Source organism: Heliangelus exortis, chromosome 15 (assembly GCF_036169615.1).
Source record: "Heliangelus exortis chromosome 15, bHelExo1.hap1, whole genome shotgun sequence".
Classification (NCBI taxonomy): domain Eukaryota; kingdom Metazoa; phylum Chordata; class Aves; order Apodiformes; family Trochilidae; genus Heliangelus; species Heliangelus exortis.
The window spans coordinates 9,334,531-9,351,640 of record NC_092436.1 but is presented as its reverse complement, the minus strand read 5'-3'; the positions used below and the strand labels follow the sequence as shown (position 1 = coordinate 9,351,640).

The following is a 17,110-nucleotide window of genomic DNA, read 5'->3' as shown; positions in this document are numbered from 1 at the left end:
TTTGGCTTCCTGCAGTGGCCGGGAAAGCGGCTTCCAACCCCTTTTAGCTCTGTCCCGACCTCGGTTGTCCTCAGCAGGGTCTTAGGGCAGCTGGGGGAAAACGTGGCACCGGGGGAAGAGCTGTGTGGAGCAAGCAAAAGCGCATTTTGACACAGAAGGTACCTGCGCCTCCTCACACTGACCCCGGGCATCCTTCCAGTGCTGAGGGTCAAGGACTTATCGCTCTCATCCCATACACCCACAAAACGTGGGAGGTCTGGGGGGGGCATGAAACTGTCCTGGTGCTATCACCGCTTTCCCCGCGTGCCAGGGTGGGTGCTCTTTTAGGCGCTTTTTTAACCCATCAGGAGACCCTCCCCCGCCCCTATTAAACCACCTTCCGCCTGCAGGGAACGCTTCGTCACCCCACAGCCCCTCACGGCGGCAGCACTCGGCCAACACGCTGTCGGTGCCCCGAGCAGCCCTTTGCCCTGGCCCGTTCCGGGGTTCCGCCCCTCAGCCGGGCCCCGCTCTCGTTCCCCAGGCGGCGGCTGCGGCCTCTCGGCTCCCGGGGTCCGGCAGGGGGAACCCGCGGGCCAGGCCCGGTTTCCTCCGCCCCTCGCAAGATGGCGGCGGCCGCCAGTGTCCCGGTGCGGGTTTGCCACCAGGAGATCGTCAAGTTCGACCTGGAGATCAAGGCGGCCGTGCAGGTACCGCCGTTCGTATCCCTGCCAGGGATGCGAGGCCACCACCGCTTCTTTGCGCGGGGAGCCGCGGCCGGGCCGAGCCGGACGGGGCCGGGCCGGGCCAGGCGGTACCCGCTGCGGGCCGCACTGACAGGGCCGTTGTCTTCCAGGACATTCGGGATTGCCCCGGGCCGCTCAGCGCCCTCACGGAGCTCAACGCCGCCGTGAAGGAGAAATTCCGACACCTCCGCGGCCGCATCCAGGTGAGGCGATGGAGCTCTCAGAGGTGGGGAGTCCCTGCGCCGGGTGTTGGGTTTTGGGATCAATCTGCTGTTAATTCACTCCCTGGCCGGGGGTGGGTGTGCAGGTGGCAGCAGTTGATGGGATTTTGGTGTTTCTGCTTTCCCCTCCAGGAGCTGGAACAGATGGCGAAGGAGCAGGATAAAGAGTCGGAGAAACAATCTCTGCTGCGGGAGGTGGAGAACCATAAGAAGCAAATGCTCAGGTGGGTCTGGTCTTTGTGACCAGAGATGATCTGACTGCTGTACAACATCTTTTGGATCCTGTTTTGTAAACATAGTTGCTGCTGCAGTGCTGGTTTGCTCAAGACCAAGAGAAGGTCAGGGATGGAAACTCCTTTCTCCTCTCTCTCCTGTCCTGACTCCCTGACCATGGTCTGCCCCTCCCAGCAGTTGAGCCCTGTATGTCCATGGCTTGGGAGTCTGTCATTTGACAGCTGGTTGAAATCTGTGTCATTTGACAGCTGGCACAGTTTTCCTCTTCCCTTACTCCATAAGCAATACACTTAGGAGAAGAAGTGACAGGGCAATATATTGTTATCTGTGGGGTAAGATAGAGGAAGCCCATGTATGTGTCTGGGGTGCTCAGTGATTGATTTCTGAAAATTGTTTTTGCTTGCAAGGTATTACTGTTGTGTACTCTTGTGATTTCAGCAATCAGGCAGCTTGGAGAAAGGCAAATCTAGCTTGCAAAATTGCTATTGACAACTCAGAGAAAGAGCAACTGCTGCAAGGAAGAGACTCCTTAAGACAAAGGTATTAGACTGCCTACTGTATGATCCAAGATTTAAACAGTGTATGCTGTACTCACTAGCTTTAAATGGAAGAGTGGCATGATGTTTTTAAGTTACTTAATTGTGTCTGGAATATTTCTTCTATTAATGCATTGACGTTTTATGGAGATTTAGACTGTTAAGGATTGTAATAATTTCAGGTTTTCTTGGTGCTGGGATGTCTAAGCAGAAAAGGAGGTAAGTTAGCCTTCACAGTTTTCCTGGCCATCTTTTACATTATTGCCAGTCAGGGTTATAAACCAAGTACTGGGTCATTATACAAGCTGTTTTCACATGCAGAACTGGCTGTAGGCTTATAAGGGTTCTCTGCTGGGAAGTTGGCATATTAAGTATCATGAAGCAAGAAATGGGATACCCAGGCTAAGAGTTTTATCTGTGCTTCCATACCATCTCACGAAGTTGTAAAGTCATGGTTGAATAAGTAGTAAAATATGGGTCCCCATGAGATACTCAGACAGTTTTTTTGGCTCGTGACTTTAATATTTTGTGATTTTTTTTTTTTTAATTGTTTAGCAAAGATAATTTGAATGCAGTAAAAACTAGTTCTGTCTTTTATACATCAGCAAAGATGTTTGGTGCCAAGCTCTGTTCTGAGCTCCCTGACAGCAGCACACTCTCCACACTGTTCAAAGATGTAATTTTATCCCTTCCTGCTTTGCTTTTTTCTTTGTTCTCCAGGAAGTCTACAAAGGAAAGTCTGGCAGAGAGTGCAAGTAACATCACAGAGAGTTTGATGGGCATTAGCAGGATGATGTCACAGCAAGTCCAGCAGAGTGAGGAGACCGTGCAGACCCTAGGTACAGATGTTATTGGGGTGTTTGGGTGTGGATTGGATAATTGAAGCACCTTTTGCCAGTTCTGTTGGGATGGGGAGAGACAAACTGTGGAGCATGATGGAAACCTTTGCTGTAGGAGAATGTACCACGAGGATAATTAAAGAACCATTCAGCAGGACTCCTCTAACAGTTTGACATCAACAGAGAATATTAATGTATGTTGTGTGGAGCTGTTTGCTGGAGTTTGTTTCTTTGTTATGAAAAGGGAAAGGAGTGAGGAGTCTTTGGTTTAGTTTCACATAAAAGCAATTGTAAAAGCAGTGTGAGTTCACATGGTGTTGGGAGCGTGCTTGGTGTTCCTCTGCACTACTGTCCTGGCATGCATGTCCTGGTGACAGCAGAAAAAATGGAAGTCTAAGTACAAGTCCATGCACAGGGGAAACAATAGAGTTGGAAGACTGTTTCCACCCAGTCTCCAGCTGGGATGAGTAAGAGTCGAGGAGATCAAGTGACTTGAACCTGAGGTCACTTGCTCTGTCAGCAGTGCATCAGGGACTGTGAAACCAAGATTTCACCCAGTTCTTTGGCTCAGACCCCTAAGACAATAAATCAAGTGACCTGTCAGAACTGATGATTTATGAAGCATTTAGAAGTTGGATTTGTGTTGCCTGGGCCTCTTGGGCAGAAGAGAGAAGAGTTTAAAGATGAGGATAAATAACACAATTTTTCCCTGCCTTCTTTCCTGCCCCCGTCTGAGGATGGCAGCTGGGCATGATTTGTTCACGCAAAAGTAGCATGTTTCTTCTCCCATTAAAAAGACAGCTTGGCAGGCACTTTTTTCACCCTGTTTCTGACTGAACAGCACTTCAAGTTCATCAAGGGAAAAACTATCAAAGGTTATTTGCAAAAGCCAGCTGCAAATTCTTTATCAGTAGTTAGAACTTCCCTCATTTCTGAGGAAGTCCTTTCCTAGCATGCAGCAAATACGTCTGTGAAGCTCTGCTTTATCATTAACCATGGGAAACAAGTTTTCTGTTTTCACTTGGATCAGACTGCCTCGTAAGGATGGGACATAATGGTTTGCAAAATGCTTCAGAAATATTTCTTCTATGCTTTTTTTGTGAACCAGACAACATGCTTGGAGTTTGACCTTTCTCTAGTCAATCACTTCACTATGATGTGATATACCAGCATTCACCATCATACAGGATATGTATTTTGTAATATAAGGAGACTCCTGGGCTTCTCAATATTCTCAAATTCTGTCTTTAATTAAGAACAATCAACACACTTTTCCTCTAGTTGATTTTCTCTTTTTTATTAGGAAAAAAAATCACGTTTGTCAAAAATACTGACTAAAAAACTGTTTAAACTGTTTGAGCTGAATAGTGAAGGAGGTCTTACTGTGGCGTGCTGCTTTTCACTTTCTGCAACCCCATCTGAATCACACTGATTTACTGTCCTGGCTTGGGGGAACAATTTCACTTGTGCAATTAATACATTCAAATACTGACCTGTTCTGCTGCTGCTAGAACTGATGCTAATGGTGATGGTGATTTGCCTCGCCTAAATTGGTGTTTCTAGCACCATTCTTAGCTTTCAGGTAGCACTGGCTTTGTTCATTAAAAATGTGAACAAGATTTGATCTGGTTATCTAAAAATTAAAAATTCAAGAATGGGACCTTGCATTTGTTCCTTAGCACTATTTAGTTTTGGAAGCTTCTGCAAGAAGAGTCTTACCTATGCATCAGTCAGACCCAGAAAAATCTCACAGGCAGTGTCTGTACTGCCAAACACTGCATGCTTATATCCTTTGTCAGGTATTTTTTAAGCTCAAACAGCTGATTATTTGGTTTTCTCCCTCTTAATTTCAGCCAATTCTTCACGAACCATCCTGGAGGCAAATGAAGAATTTAAGTCCATGTCTGGGACAATTCAGCTGGGGAGGAAGCTCATCACCAAGTACAACCGCAGGGAACTGACAGACAAGCTCCTCATCTTTCTTGCCCTTGCCTTATTCCTTGCCACAGTGCTCTATATTTTGAAAAAAAGACTCTTTCCATTTTTGTAAAATTCCAAAGCCGAACTGAAGTATTACAGAGTATCAGAAAGAGGTGGCATAATAATGGCAGGGATTTTAAATAAAATAATAAAGGGATATTGCAATAACTAATGAGTGCTAGAGCAGGCATGACTTTATGCTGTCCCTGTGGAGCATGTGACCTGCCTAAGAAGAGCTTGAATGAGCATGAGTTGGGAAGAAGCAGGTAGATCCAGGTGTGCAAAGAAGACACCAATTTGCCTGTAGGTTTGGGGAACCAGCTGAACACCTGAGGATCTAGGCACTCACTGGTGCCAGTCATAACTTTCAACCTCTCTTCAGTCTGCCTTGAAATTAACTTCTGTCCTTGGCTTGGACTCAGAGTTGCTTTGACATCTGTGTGTAAAGTGCTGAGAGAAGAGGAAGGATGGAAGAGAGAAACACACACATTCCATTAAATGACTATTTATTGTACCCATGTAAACCAAGGTTTGTTTAAAAACAAAATCTAATTGAAAGACCCTGAATAATAATAATAAGGTTAAATAATAAGGTTAAATATTCTGCTGGATATTTAAAGCAGTTGTTGTTTATTGATTGTTTTTTCTGGGAGCATAGCACATATGCAGTCTGGCTCTGCTCATCTGGCCTCATGGAACTTACCAAATCAAAAATGAGAGCTCCATTTGTTATTACTAATTTGTGCAATATATTTGAGAAATACTCATCTGTAGAGCCTTTTTGCTCCTTTTCTTCACAAAATTCCACTTAATACTTTATATTTGTGAAATGCTGTGTGAGTCTGAAACTTTTTCTTGCTCATGTGGTTGATCTTTTATCAGTAAAATATTTTACAATTAATTACTTTCCCTATCTCTTGTGCTTTAGTAATGGAGGTTGATGTGCTTTAAAAACATAAGTGCCAACTTGCCACACTTGCCTGTAGTACCTTAAAATACCAAAAAGTGCACTGCAATGTTCTTAAAACTGATGTTGCCTTTCCTTCTGGAAGTTGCTTCATTGCTTCTTCAGAGCTGACCAGTGAAACTGACACTCTGGTTGGGAAATTCTCACAGAATAGTTAAATGCTGCCTTGATTTAGTACTAGAAGTAAACATTTTTAAACAGCAGTGCTGCATGTGTCCTGAGATATAACAGCATCAAGCAAAATGCAGTATAAGTTTATGAGAAATTTCAGGCTAGGTTGCCTTTGTAGTTAGTTCACAATACTGTCTTTAGAAAAGGTGACCAGTCTATTATCTTGTCATTGTTATGTTAATTTATTTTATCTTTTATAGTCACAATTTACCCTTTTGCTTTCAGCTGCTACAGGTTTGGTTAAATGCAGAAATAGCAGTGGGTTATGGTAATCCAAACCAGAGTACAGGACAGTGGAAGTGGTGGTTGCCTGGCTGTGTGCATAAACAAGAAAAGCTGACATTTGTGAGTTCAAAATCAAGACCCCTGCCTGAAGGATCAATCTCTGAGCCTCTCATCCCAGGGTAGTAACAAGGGATTTGGGAACTGCACACTAGGTTGGTCCATCCCACAGAGGGCACTACTGCCTGAGAGTCAGTAGTGTTTTCTTGCTGGAAGGTCTGTACTGTTCAGACCAAGCAGCATTAATGTGGCTTTTTTCTGTATCATTTCTTCATATCCTTCCTAACAGATTTTCCTGATACAGAATTACACAAAGATTGAAATAAATTGACAGTGTTCATGTCCTGGGTTTGAATAAGAGAGAAATAACTTGGCTTAAAGAAGACACATTGCACTAAGTCAGTGTGTGCTTTTTAATAATAATAAAGAAAAAGAAACCTTCTGAGGAGCAGACTGCTGAGGAGTGTGTTGTGTAGTCTGCAGGTTGGGGTCACAATGGAACAAGTTTCATCCAGCTCAGGGGTGCTGTTGAGTTTCAGATGTATTCTCTCTCCCATCAGGCTCCTGCCCTCTCTGCAGCCCACTCGTCCCTGTGCCCCTCTGCACAGATGTGTACAAACACACAAAGGGTGATTAAAGTTTGTCCAACTGTCCCCTGGTCTTGGGAAATATGATTTTAAATACAAACAATATTTAAGTCATGAAGATTATTTAGATTATAAATTACTGTGCAGCAGTCCCTATTTTTTCACATCAGTGCAGTACTGTTTTATGCAACTTCAGAGCAGTCAATAAAATGCTTTTTTAATTGACTACTGCTTCTAGCACAGCTTTTTTTTTTTTTTTTTTTTTTTTTTTTCAGCTAGCTTGAAATCAGTCCTGTCTTTCTGAAACATGGTATCAGCAGGTGGCCAAACACTGACTGCCTTGTTACTGCCTCCCTCATGTGGATGAAATATAAAAATAGGTTGTTGCTAATCTCTGAGATACTGGGACACTAAGCAAAGGAGAGCACTCTGCTGTGAGCAGGGATGCAGCACGACTGCCTGCAGGAAGTTTCACTGGGTTTATCTGTGTCACATGCTCCCATCAGCTCAACCTTAAAAAAAACCCATCAGCTTTCTCTCAGTGCTGAGAATTTAAGTAAAATTTGTTTTAAAAGGATAATCTTTTTGGGTGGAGATTGTAGTGGAGCAGTTTGGAGGGAAAAATAAAAGGTCTGTTGCTGCATATCTTGGTTTTTCTTCTATTGTCTTCTCATTATTGAAATTTTAGCTTTCTGACCTTGAACTTCTGGAGCACTATGAGGGAAAAAGGTATCTTAAGGACCTTGCTTATGAAATTTTCTTTCTGTTGCATCTGAATGTTATTTTTTTTAAATCTAGTCCATTTGTAAACATACCTACCTGCTCTGTATTAACTGCCCGCTGATTTACAGTCTTTAAGGGCAAGGGAGATAAATTAAAAAAGATGAAGGACAACTGGACCTTATGGGAGAGGGGAATAGAAATCCTCCCTGGGACATGACAGCTCGATTTGCAGTGCTTGATACTTCAACTGTTCCCTTCCATTGGCAGCCAGAAAGCATCCAGGCTCCTGATGGGCCACAGACCTGAAAAGAAATAATCAGTGGAGACAGATAAATCTTATTTCCTCTTTGGAGTAAAAAGGGTGATTTGGTGAAGGATCATCTATAAGATATGGGGTCAACCACCTTAAGCAGACAGTGGGTTGGTGGTTGGGTGCTGGGGCAGGGTGAGAGCTGGTGCCAGGTGCCTGGGGTCCCCCTGATGAGGATGCCTCAATCAGCCTTTAGGGCCCACAGCTGGCTCAGGGGGTGTGCTCAAAAGTCCTCCCTGGAGGCTGCAGAATGGTGGCTGGGTTGCTTCTCTCCTGCAGACCTGGTTCCTGTGCTGAAGGTAAGTCTCTTTCTTTGCTTTTTTTGAATAAATGAGTAGGTTCAGTATTGTGGGAAGAGGTTGTGCCTGACTTTTTGTTTTCTGACACTTGAAATATTTCTCAGGGAGCATGGAAAGTTTGGTCTCTGTAGCCTACAGGGGTTTTTGTATATTTAGCCTTTGGGGCAGCTCACAGGTCTCTGGGGCCATTTCTGAGTTTGAAGAGGGGATTTGAAGCACACAGGATGCTGTGTGCTGGGGTCCTGTTTTTGCTGCATGCTCAAGATAGTGCTGTGAAGGCCAAAACCTGGCATTTTATTTGTAAGGTAGTAGTGTTTTCTCAAGTGTTTTACTCTTCAAGGTCGCTTTGACAAATACAGCAGACTCTTTGGGGATGGTGAGGACAGCCTCAGTTCCTTAAGGACTTCAAGGCTAAGGGTTGGTGCCCTTCTGAGACCAGGAACACCAGGACTGCAGAGGGTGTCTGGGGAGCTTTAGAGGAAGGAAAAAAGCAAGAAAGTGAGTTCTAGAGAAGTGTTCAGGGCTATGTTCCTACACAAGTGATATCAGGCAGGAGAGGTTCTGTTCCTCCCCCATAGGGCAGCAGGTATCAGATGTGGTTACTGCCAAGCTGACAGTGGGATTCACTGTAGCAAAACAGTTGCAGTGAAAATCCTTTCAAATAAAAACACTCCTTTAAAACGGGGAGAAAGGAATTATTATGAGGTTAAAAAGGGCCTGAAATCTTGCTGAGGAGCTGAGACAGGCAGCTGGCAGCAATCAAGCAGCTGTGAGTTAATGAACTCCTGCTCATCAGCTCAGTGGAGGTGAAGAACTGAGAGGGGCTGAAGCTGTCTGAGGGATTGTTCTGCTCTGCAGCTGCAGCCACTTGAGGATGAGGATGGGCAGGTCCAGTGCTTCAGCAGACTTAGAGGTTTAGAGCTTGCTGGTTTGTGACCCCACGTCAGGTCCTGCCTGTGGAGTTCAACCTGTGGAGTTAAGTGTGCTTTTTCTGAACATGTGTGGAAAAGGGGGAAGAGGCCTGGGGGTTGACCTTTGGTGTGTCAGGAGCCAGAGAACTCTGTGGGATGTTTATCTGTGTGCCAGCATGTGGTTAGTGGGCTGTGGATGCAGATGTGATCCTGGTCTCTGCTCCTACGTGGCCACAGTGTGGAGTCTGTGGGCAGGAGAAGGGACCTGCTGGGTGTCCATTGCTGCAGCTGTGGGCATCTCCCCTCTACATCCCTGGAGTGGCAGCATGAAGGTCACTTCCTAAGCAGTTAGATGTTTGCTTCCAAGGAAAGTCACCTTTTAGTGATTGCAGTAAAATGTCCACCTGAGGGGAAGAATTGGAAATAGTTTTAACATGTGGTGTAACTGCTGAAAAGATTGATTTCATTATTGGTTATAGTGTCAGCAAATACAGACATATTACAGGATAATTCCCTGTGGGAAAAATAAGACTGTAACAGTGTTCATTTTTTTCTTTTCTCCCTCCTAAGAACGGAGGGGAAATCAAGTCTGTGTTTGAAGTCCTGCTTTGGAAATGCTTTTCACATAACTGGCTTTACCAAAATGGAAGGGTGAATGCATAACTTGGAGGTTTCTAAAAATGTCTCTGCCAAATGTGCATGGCTGCTATCACATGCCAAGTGGTCCAGAGCAAGCCAGGCGAGTCAGGCTGGAATCTTTGGGGGCTGAGAATATCCAGGGGGCATGTGCATACTTGTCTGCAAATACATGGGGCACTTCTTCTTTGGAACAGGAGGCTGGGGGGGTGGGAACTCAGCTTACCATTGCTTGGCCTCCCTATTTGTAATGGTGTGATTCCACCAGAAGAGAAATCCTAAGCAAATATTTTAGCAAGATGTGGTGTCCTTGTGACTGTATATTGCTACTAAGTGTATGAAGCCCTTTGTGTAATTGGTGCCTCAGTGCTTGCTGTGTCTGCCCCTTCAAGGTGAGATAAATGTTCTCCAAATGCACAGCAGATGCTGTGTACCACAACCAAACCCAATGAGCAGAGTGGCAGCCACAGTATGGGCCAGTTGTGATGCTCTTGCAGTATAAATGCCAAATATACCTCACAGAATATTTTCTAATGGCTGAAAGATTGATGCAGTTCCTTCTCTGAAGGTATTGGTGAGAGCAGGGACCATTTTAATAGGCTAAGTGTAATCTGCTCTTGTTCAGTTTCCTTGGTTATCTGTTTCTCAGAGCTGCAGACCAGTTGAGGCTGGCAGGGACCTCTGGAGTTCACCAGATCCAAGGCTCTGCTTGAGCTGTTGCCCAGGACTGTGTCCCTGTGGCTTTTGAGTAACTCCAAGGATGGAGACTCCACAACCTCCCTGGGCAGTCTGCTCCAGTGTTTGGTCACCCTTAAGGCAAAAGCATCTTTCCTGATCCCCTTGTACTTGATAGAAATCCTCTTCTCTGATCTGAACAGCCCCAGCTCTCTCAGCCCCCATTCAGTCCTTATTTGTAATTTTAGCTTTTACATTAGTTGAGAAATGATGTCAAAGAGGTGGAAAGAGCCTGTATTTGTACTTTAATTTTTATTACAGTATTTGGTTCTCTCTTCTAATTCAGAGGTTGATTATGTTATTTCTTGATCATGTATATTTTAAGGTATATTTGTTAGGGAGTAATGGGATTAGTTGATGATGATGTCAGCTTTCCAAGAGATGATGGCTGTGGGATTTGTTACTTTCATCTGTAGAATACAATACAATAATAAGATACTTCTGATCTTAGTCTGCTGTGTAGTGCAGTATGCAAAACTTGGTAGGAAAGAAAAGAGAGAATGCCATTCTTTCCTGAAAACAAATTTTAAACCACAAAACTTCATGTTGTGTAAGTACTAAAACAACTACTCTGGTATCTGCAGCAGTATCATCTTCATCTTTCCAGTTGCCTGGTGTACTGTGACTGTCCATCAAATATTCACTTAATGAGCATTTCCCAAGCTGCTGCTCAGGCAGGGATGACCCATTCCTGAAAACTGATGTTCTGGTTACAGGCTGTGCTGTGACCTGTGACTCGTGGACTAATTACAACTGGGAGCACAGAACTGATTATTCTTCCGTTTGCTATCTCTGCATCTGTCCCGTTGTGCTACTGGGTTTTCAGCTGTATAAAATGCATCCAGGGACTCTTGCATCATCCTACCCTTACCTAAAGCTGTTTGTGGAGTGGTTTAATGCAGGTATCTGTCCCTGCAGCTGGCTGTGGACTTGTTCAGGCTGAGACTGTTACACTGAATAAACTCAACTTTACTATTATCACTTGCTCATAAAAAAGGGCACAAACAGGGTCTAGGGTACTCTGTGCAACAAGGCAAATGACAGTGCCCCTGAGCTGAGGTTTTAGTTTTCTCACAGCAACAAGATTCTGTGCCAATTTCTTTAGGTATTGAGAGAGATGCTGGGGGGAGATGCTGTAACTGCCTTGGACATTTGATCCTCCTCTACATGAGAGAGAGCTATTGTCTGAGGGACTGGGAATCATTATTGACTTAACTTGGTTTAGGGCCTGGGTCCCTTTGTATGGTGTACACTGGGATCTCCACTCAAGCTGGAAGAAGCACAGCACATGTGGTTAACATTAAAGTCCTTTACTGTCTATAATTATTCACGGTTCTGCAAAGTCACTGGAAATTGTTACCTAGCTGTGTCCCTGTGTCTCCCTGTAAATGCCCTTGGCTAAGGACAGCAAATTCAGCACTGATTTCCCAGGCTGAAGTCCCTCTTCTGTGCTACGGGCAGGGGGTGTTGGTCCCACCAGTCTGAGCAATATATGGAATAAATTCCCATCCTATGGGACCATGGAATTGTATCTGCTTACACAGAATTTGATAGTTTTCACATGATCTTCACAGTAGCAAGCACATTAAATGTGAACCCTATGAATGCCTGATAAAACATCTTTTAATTTTAGTTGCTTCTGGTTTGGGGTTTGCTGTTACTGTCATGAATTTAAATCTGTCATGACTGTGTTGAGTGTGTAAAACCTAACCTTGGAGCATTTGTGATTGCCAATTTGTTTGCCTGGCTACATCCTTCTCCCCCACTCTGTTCCCACTTTTACCCAATGCTCCAGAGGGGCCCAGGCTGCCCTTCCCAGGCTGCCATGGTGTTGAGGAAGGTGGCACCGAGGACCTTGGGTACCACTGTAAAGCGAGAGCTGTTGTAGTCGTGTCTGTGTTGGCCTCTAAGTGATGTCTCAGGTGCTAAAATGCTGGAGGAACCATGAAGCTCATAGAGCCATGCAAAGTCATTAAAAATAATTTGGCAGGACTTGTGATAAGCAAAATCTGGTGACGTTCTCTCCCGGGGGTGCTGTGACATTTTGCCGTAACTTAAACTGCTGCGGTCTCTCCCCCTTCCACTTGGGCTTACTTTTATTTTTAACCTCTCCAAGGTGAGACTGCTCAGATATTATCTCTCCTGACCTTTGTCTCCTGCTGCAACATCAGAGCTCTGGGGGGGTACCCCACTTATCTGCCCCTTCCAGAGGCTGCCAGCGGGGTCGCGGGCTGTGCCGCGGCGCTGCCGAACGCTTTGCCCCGCGCTCGGTGTCGGTGGCTGCATGAAAGGAAAATGCCACTCGGCTGCTCTGAGCCTGGGCTGGTGATAATGCTGCGTGTGTCCCTCTGCTCCCACGATAAGGACCCAAAGGGCAGGCAGGGAGAACGTCTCCTCGGGCATCAGCGCACACCCGGCCCTATAGATAGAACCACATATATATAGAACAACATGAAAGCTTTTTGCTTTCTTCTTTTCAACGGCACGGGGGATAAGTACTGCATCCAGGGGTGCTTTTGGACCTGACCCCTCCAGGGGTCTGGTCTCCTTGTACCCATAAGTTCTCCGCTTTGCATCGTCCCAACAGGAATGAAAATTTGAAACCCATCCCACCCAGGATGCAAGGGGTAATTTTGTAGTCCAAATAAATGCACAAAGACCTGGGAGGGGTGGGTCAGTTTTCCTTTATCTTCAAAATGGACAGGGGAACTTTTTTTTTTTTCCTGTTTGGGTTATTTGCTTTTCATAGGTGTCACCCAACTACCAAACAGTTATTGCTGTGGCTGAGGGGAGATAACTCTGTCAGTGGCATCTAGGTGCTGACATTATGGCCAGCTAGTCTGAAAAGAAGATAAGATTTTTCTATATTGAGAAAGTCTATTGATCCAGTTGGCCTCCTGTCCTGTGTCTGATAATAGCAAATACTTGATGTTTCCAAGAGAAGCAAGGCTTCCTCCTTCCTATATATTGTTATATAGTGCATGTATATATATATATATATAAATCTGTTTTATGTGGTTCAGTTCTTTGTGTTTTGGATTAAACAGTGAAGAATTCCTTTCAGAGCCATGGTCATAAAATCATTCTGCTTTTGCTTGTTTCCCTTTGGATATAAAATTGCAAATGCTGCTAAGGATCATAATGTTATTCCCATTTGTTTAAATGTCAGAGAAGATATTTGAAAATAACTGAAGCAAAAATGCAAATAGCTTAATGCCAGCAGCTCCCAGCTTTCACTGACTGTTTTGTTCCTGTCATCTATCTGCTTCTTCAGAATCAACCAGCAAAAAAAAGGAGAGGGGAGAAAACAAATCAAACCCCAACAAAACAAACAAAAAGCCCCCAATTCTCTTTATCTTCACATTTACTTGAAATAATTGTGTCTTTGCATCTGCATCTTTAGTGGTTGCAGACTTTGACTCAAACTTAGTTCTTGATCTTTCACAGACTTAATGGTAAATAACTTTGACATTAGCAAGTTGGAATTTACATTCTCATTACTGCAAGTTAAACATCCACCCGCATCTTTAGAGCAATTAATTAGGTTTGCAGATTTCAACAAGAGCTTCTGGTCTTACCACCTTGTCAAAAAGCCATTGCACCTCATGTCTGTTAGAGCATTCCAGAAAAAGTGGTGAGCTTTGGCAGAGAAATTGCCAGTTAGGAAATCATAATGGCTGCAACACTGAGTGGTAAATATAGAGTAGTCCTGTCCAAAATAAAAAAGTTCTATGGTCAGTACTAAACTCTAGATGAAGATTTTGCTTCTGCCTCTGCAAGAGGAGAGTGGCAGCAAAGCTATTTTTGTGGATTAAAGCCAAATGACACTGGCAAGTCCTTTCTGCCTTCACCCACAATGCCTGGGGCACTGGATTTAGTGGCATTGTAGCAATAACCACACACGTTTTGCTGATTAAGGTATCAGCATCTTATTCCTCTGAGGTATCTTGTCCTTCACAGTCCCTGCACAGCTTGGAGTTGCTGCATCTTCTCTAGAAATGTCTTCATCAGCCCCAGATGCTGCTGGTGACAAATAACTTTTTTTTTTTTTTTTTTGCCGTTGTTCACTAGGGCACAAGATGTGACGTTTACATTCAAGATCAATTATTTTTAACTGACAAATGATAGCCCTGTGTCTACATTATCTCGGGGCTTAATTCACATCAGTTAAACCTTTTCAAAGACTTATTAAAATTCCTTAAGTGTGTCCAACTTATCAGCAGTTGAGTGTCGATGGCATTATACAAATGTTGCTATTGGAAATAACTTAAGTATTGTTTGACTGTATTATACTCATATATTTATATATATATTATGCTTGTGACTATTAATACTACTAAGTAGTTACATGACTCCTTTCATCTGGTGATCATAAGGCATTGCCTGGGAAGCAAGGACTCTTTTCCCCCTTTCTAAATACTGGAAAACTGTCATGTCCAGCAGCTCTCTCATGCTTGGGTATAACACCTTCCACTGAATCCTGCCAGCCTTTCCCCTGGCTCTGCCCTGTCAGTTTTTAACAGGATTTTATTAATTTGTGTTCTGGTAGCCCCTAACCCTTCCATCCTGGCTCCTGGGCAGTGCTGTCTTTGTGCACAAACACAAGGCAATGGTGCTGCTGCTTTGGCCAGGCACCTGTGAGGCTGGAAAATGTATAGGTTAAGGTACAGATCTATATATTCTGACATGTACAGAAGGGAGGAGGTGATACTGAGCAGTGCAGAAGACAGCTCAGAAACCAATGTTATGGAATAAAGGGAAGTTTGGGAGTAAGGTAGAAGGGTATTTGGAGGGCAGGAGGCTTTGTTGCTCTTTTTGATGAATGTGCCCGTGCTGGCTGGGAAAATCTGATCATGGATTCTGACATTAACATCTTGATGCTGTGAGAGAGGATGAGAAGGGGAGGAGACAGTCTCTGAAGGACCATGAATTCCACTAACTCCATCTCCCTGTGAATATCCACACAGAAACTCTTGGCATTAGTTGGCAACTGTTCTCTTGCTTTTTTTTTTTTTTTTTTTTGTCTTTTTCCTCTGCAGTGTAAATACATAGTTCCTTCCTGTCTCGGGCAGTGGTAGAGGTTTGGATTGACTTTTAGACACCCTTGTATTTACTTCACATTGGGGTGCTGTACAGAGACTGCATTCTGATGCACTGATCATTTATTCCAGAAGCCACTAGGTAGCACTGTGAAATAAAGTTCTGCAGAGCCCAGCACCAACTCGGGGCTTCCTTTCCCAGCTGGCCTCACCAGAGCAAAACCGAGGCAAATTCCAGCATGTTTGGGCTCAATATGGGTAAAGGTAGCATGGATAGTCTTAAAACTTTCTCCAGTATTTGGTCCACAGTCACATGTGGGAGAAACCAGCAGTGACACAAATGTCACTCTCTGTGCTCTTGGGTGTTTTGGGCAGTGCTGGGCAGAATCCTCCAGCCTGGACCTGCTCTGATGTGTGAGCTGCCTCCTTGTGCTGGTGATGCAGACCAGAGGCTCGCAGAGATGAAAGCCCCAGTTGGGAACCACAAATCTGTGTTGTGTTTTATTCTGCTTGTAAGTGACCAAAACTCTGCCACACAGATGCTGCAGACATTCCTAAAATCAATCTTTGTGTTTTGGTGGCGACAGCTGAGTGTGATAGCAGAGATGTGCTGTAGTCTGTACATTATTCTCATAATAAGCTTTTTGCTCTCATTAGAAGTCTGTTTATTGGAATATAAATTTGTAATTTTTGTAGAGAAATTATGGGGTCTAATATTAATTTTCAGTTTGATACTCAGAATTATTTTTGTTTAAACTCTGAATTTCCTCTGTCTCCATATGATTTATTAATTCCTACGAGACCCATTATTTCTAATTTTCATTGGAATGTACCAAAAAGTAAAATTCATCACTTTAATTTAATATGTTCTTCCAAAGGAATGGAGTCAAGTGAAAATTGGGTTTTGATTATTAACTTGGTAGTTAGAGAAATACTTGGGATTATTAATCTCAAAATTACTCCAGAAATTTTGTTCATCATCTATTTCTGAGGCTCAGCAAGTAGGATACCTTTCTGCATTTGTTTAACTTGATTCTATATATGTATAATTATATATTTATGTACAACAGCCTAACTGTAGAGCAGCTTATGCACATTTATATTTAAATACCCAGCAGCTAACTGTACCGTGTGTGACTGCAGCAGCACCATATCACTGCTTTTTAAAATTAGACCTCACTCTTGCTGCCACAGGGAGAGGAGACATGATAAAGGGATTGAGCATCAGGCTCTGCAATTATTGCTGGGCTTAAATGCTCGAATTACAGGAACCCTGAGCCTCCAGCACTGTCAGAGAGGTCTGCGTGGCCCCTGGCTTCAGGGATCATGGTGTGCACACTGGGCATTGTCACGTGCTTCAGAGAGGTGACACCAGCTGAGGAGCTGGAAATTAGGACAAGATGATTACGTATCTGCTGTGTAGTGGTTTTTGCAATTTTACTTAATATAATGATTTTTCTGTCTGCAAAAGCAGGCAGGCAGAGTGAATGATTGTTGGAGGTGCCTTCCAACTGAACTATTCCATTCTAAAATAATTATGTTGAAAAAAGTGTTTCTTGGAATTGGGTGTAATTCACAACTTTCAGGGAAATGTAAGGAAAGTGCTGACCAAAAAGGGCAAAGTATTAAAGGGTGTCTCTCGTCTCACACAAGCCAAAGATGCCCCAGTTTCACCTGAAGCAAATGTTATTATTTTGCCCTGACAAGAGCCCGACTTGTTTGATGTTTGCACCTTTTTATAGGTTTGGCCACCCTGGCTTAAAGGAAAATAGCATTGTGGATCACCTGTTGCTCTAACAGTGGCTGTTAACACTTGCTGGGCAGTTGCTTTACTTTATCTGGTTACTTCTGCAACATCTGCAAGCAAGTTATGTGGTATTTTCATACCCCTGAGGATTTATGGTGACCTCTCCGG

At 43.8% G+C, this 17,110-nt stretch overlaps 1 protein-coding gene across 2 annotated transcripts; it reads left to right on the top strand.

Annotated features, from left to right (window-relative positions):
* Positions 1-298: 298 nt before the first annotated feature.
* BNIP1 (BCL2 interacting protein 1) lies at positions 299-7,185 on the top strand. 2 transcript variants are annotated; one of them, XM_071758519.1, is made up of 6 exons: positions 310-689; positions 836-928; positions 1,079-1,170; positions 1,619-1,720; positions 2,437-2,555; positions 4,409-7,185. In XM_071758519.1, the coding sequence occupies exons 1-6, from the start codon at positions 606-608 to the stop codon at positions 4,603-4,605; spliced, it is 687 nt and encodes a 228-aa protein (XP_071614620.1). In that variant the 5' UTR covers positions 310-605; the 3' UTR covers positions 4,606-7,185. The 2 variants fall into 2 exon arrangements, with proteins under 2 accessions (XP_071614621.1, XP_071614620.1); XM_071758520.1 differs by lacking the exon at positions 1,619-1,720 and having other exon boundaries at positions 299-689.
* Positions 7,186-17,110: the final 9,925 nt, after the last annotated feature.

Excerpts from the sequence above, each read along its gene's own strand:
- BNIP1 (XM_071758519.1), top strand. The coding sequence starts at position 606 with ATGGCGGCGGCCGCCAGTGTCCCGGTGCGGGTTTGCCACCAGGAGATC. Across the intron at positions 690-835 it reads AGATCAAGGCGGCCGTGCAG|GACATTCGGGATTGCCCCGG; the intron begins GTACCGCCGTTC and ends GTTGTCTTCCAG. Across the intron at positions 929-1,078 it reads ACCTCCGCGGCCGCATCCAG|GAGCTGGAACAGATGGCGAA; the intron begins GTGAGGCGATGG and ends TTTCCCCTCCAG.